Below are 1,947 nucleotides of genomic sequence, written 5' to 3'. Positions count from 1 at the left end.
TATATGGGGGGTGGGGGGCGGGGGGAAGACGGGCGGGAGAGAGGTCACAGGCCAAATTTTCTAACATGATTTGGAAACATCGTCTTCCTATCTGATTCCAACCAGTCTATATTTCATTCATAATGTTTATTAAGATGCCATTGGGAAACAAGCGTATAATTCTTAGATGTTTTAAATCTACTTTGCAGATTCACCATAAACTATTCCTATCCATTCCAGATTTTCTATAAGAATATTTCTCTACCACTACATGAACTATTTTAGATTTTCTGAAAGGGCTATTTTCAAATTAAAAATTGCAAATGTGTAATTAACATTTTGAAGTTAAAAATGAAAATATCCCAAAGGATAGCTGTTGGTAAGGTATTTCTTACTTCTTTAGTGATGTAGCCATCTTTGTTTATGTCATACAAATTAAATGCCCAGTTGAGTTTTTCTTGTACTGTCCCCCGGAGCAAAATGGAAAGACCCCTGATGAAATCCTAAAAAGAAATAAAAAATACAATTTGATATGACATTTCTAAAAAAGCCAAATACAATTCTCCCTTATATGATGGAAGCAAGGGTTACAACCCACTGGATTTTGAACCATTTATTTAGCAACATTATCTCTGTGTTCTTGGTTATTTCCTCTTTGTGAACATAATCCACTCCGTAGAGATAACATTCCCATCATCTAATTGAAAACTGTGACTTAAATCAATCTTGGAATTGGAAATTGTATCAGAACAGACACCCACAAACAGCAAGATGCATGCTAGAAGTGGTATTGGCTTTTCCCTGCAAGGGCATGCAATTCTTACACAAACAAAAAAAAACAACAACAACAAAACAAAAAACAACAACTAATAACACTGTATGTTTCAAAATACAAACACATGCATAACACTCTTCCCATGAAAAACATCTGTTAACAAGATATGAGGACTGTCTTTAGAATTCGGGCCAATTGTGACCTGTATATAGAAATCAAGTTATAATGTGCATGTGGGCAGTGGTTATGAGCATGGAGCCGGAAGCCAGACTGCCTGAATTCAAATGGCAGCTATGTCACTGGTTGGCTCTGTGTTCTCAAACATCCTGTTGTCTCAATTTTTATATCTGTGGAATGGAGATTATAGCATCTACCTCTTAAAGTTGAGGGTATATCTAGGGGTTGAGGTACAATTTCAGATCAACTTTGTCAGTTTTGTTATCGGGAAAGTTGGGGTAACTTTCCTCACTAAGTGCTGGAGGTGAGGTCATACCCATTCTGGCCAATGACCTCTGCCCCCAGCTGTGACTGACAGACAAGTACCTTTGCTAGTTCCCCCAACTTTACTGGGCATGCATTTGTCTATCTCCCCTTTGTCAAACCCCTGGGGAGTGTAAAGCTTCAACTTCCTGGCAAAGCTGCCAAAATAACATGCCTATAATATTTGGCCCTCCCTTTGCTCTTTGCTGTATTAATAACTAGTTAATTACAAAGGCATCAATTTGACAAAGTGCTTGAGATGAGCTCAAGCACTTACCTCAGAGCTGTAGAATCCCTTTCCCTTGTTCATGTCATTTTTGTCATTGAGCCTATTGGTTTCCTATTGCTGCTGTAACAAACTCCCACTCAGTGGCTCTCAGGACTGGGTCAGGAGCCTCTTATTTGCCGTCATTAGCTGGAGTTTTCACCTTGGGCCAGTTACACGGAAAGATCACTTAAGTAATAGATTTGAAGTGCACAAAATAGAAGCACCGCAAAGTTAACAGCCGTGAGACCCGGCTGGCGCCTCTACCCATTAACCGAGAGGTCACAGTTAGATTCCCAGTCAGGGCACATGCCCGGGTTGAGGGCTCGATCCCCAGTAGGGGGCATGCAAGAGGCAGCCGATCAATGATTCTCATCTTTGATGTTTCTATCTCTCCCTCTCCTTCTCCCTTCCTCTCTGAAATCAATAAAAATATATATTTTAAAAA

General features: G+C 39.8%; 1 protein-coding gene across 6 annotated transcripts in view; it reads right to left on the bottom strand.

The window, feature by feature from the left end:
* The window catches only part of KCNIP4 (Kv channel interacting protein 4), a 968,730-nt gene that overhangs the window by 6,669 nt on the left and 960,114 nt on the right, over positions 1-1,947 (bottom strand). For all 6 annotated transcript variants that reach the window (XM_005884863.2, XM_005884866.2, XM_005884865.2 and 3 more), the window contains one exon: positions 375-482. In XM_005884863.2, coding sequence (XP_005884925.1) covers positions 375-482 — 108 coding nt within the window. The remainder of the gene's footprint in view (positions 1-374; positions 483-1,947) is intronic.

This window comes from Myotis brandtii, unplaced genomic scaffold, assembly GCF_000412655.1.
Source record: "Myotis brandtii unplaced genomic scaffold, ASM41265v1 scaffold869, whole genome shotgun sequence".
Taxonomy (NCBI): Eukaryota; Metazoa; Chordata; class Mammalia; order Chiroptera; family Vespertilionidae; genus Myotis; species Myotis brandtii.
The sequence above is the reverse complement of the archived record's forward strand: the minus strand, read 5'-3'. Positions and strand labels throughout refer to the sequence as shown.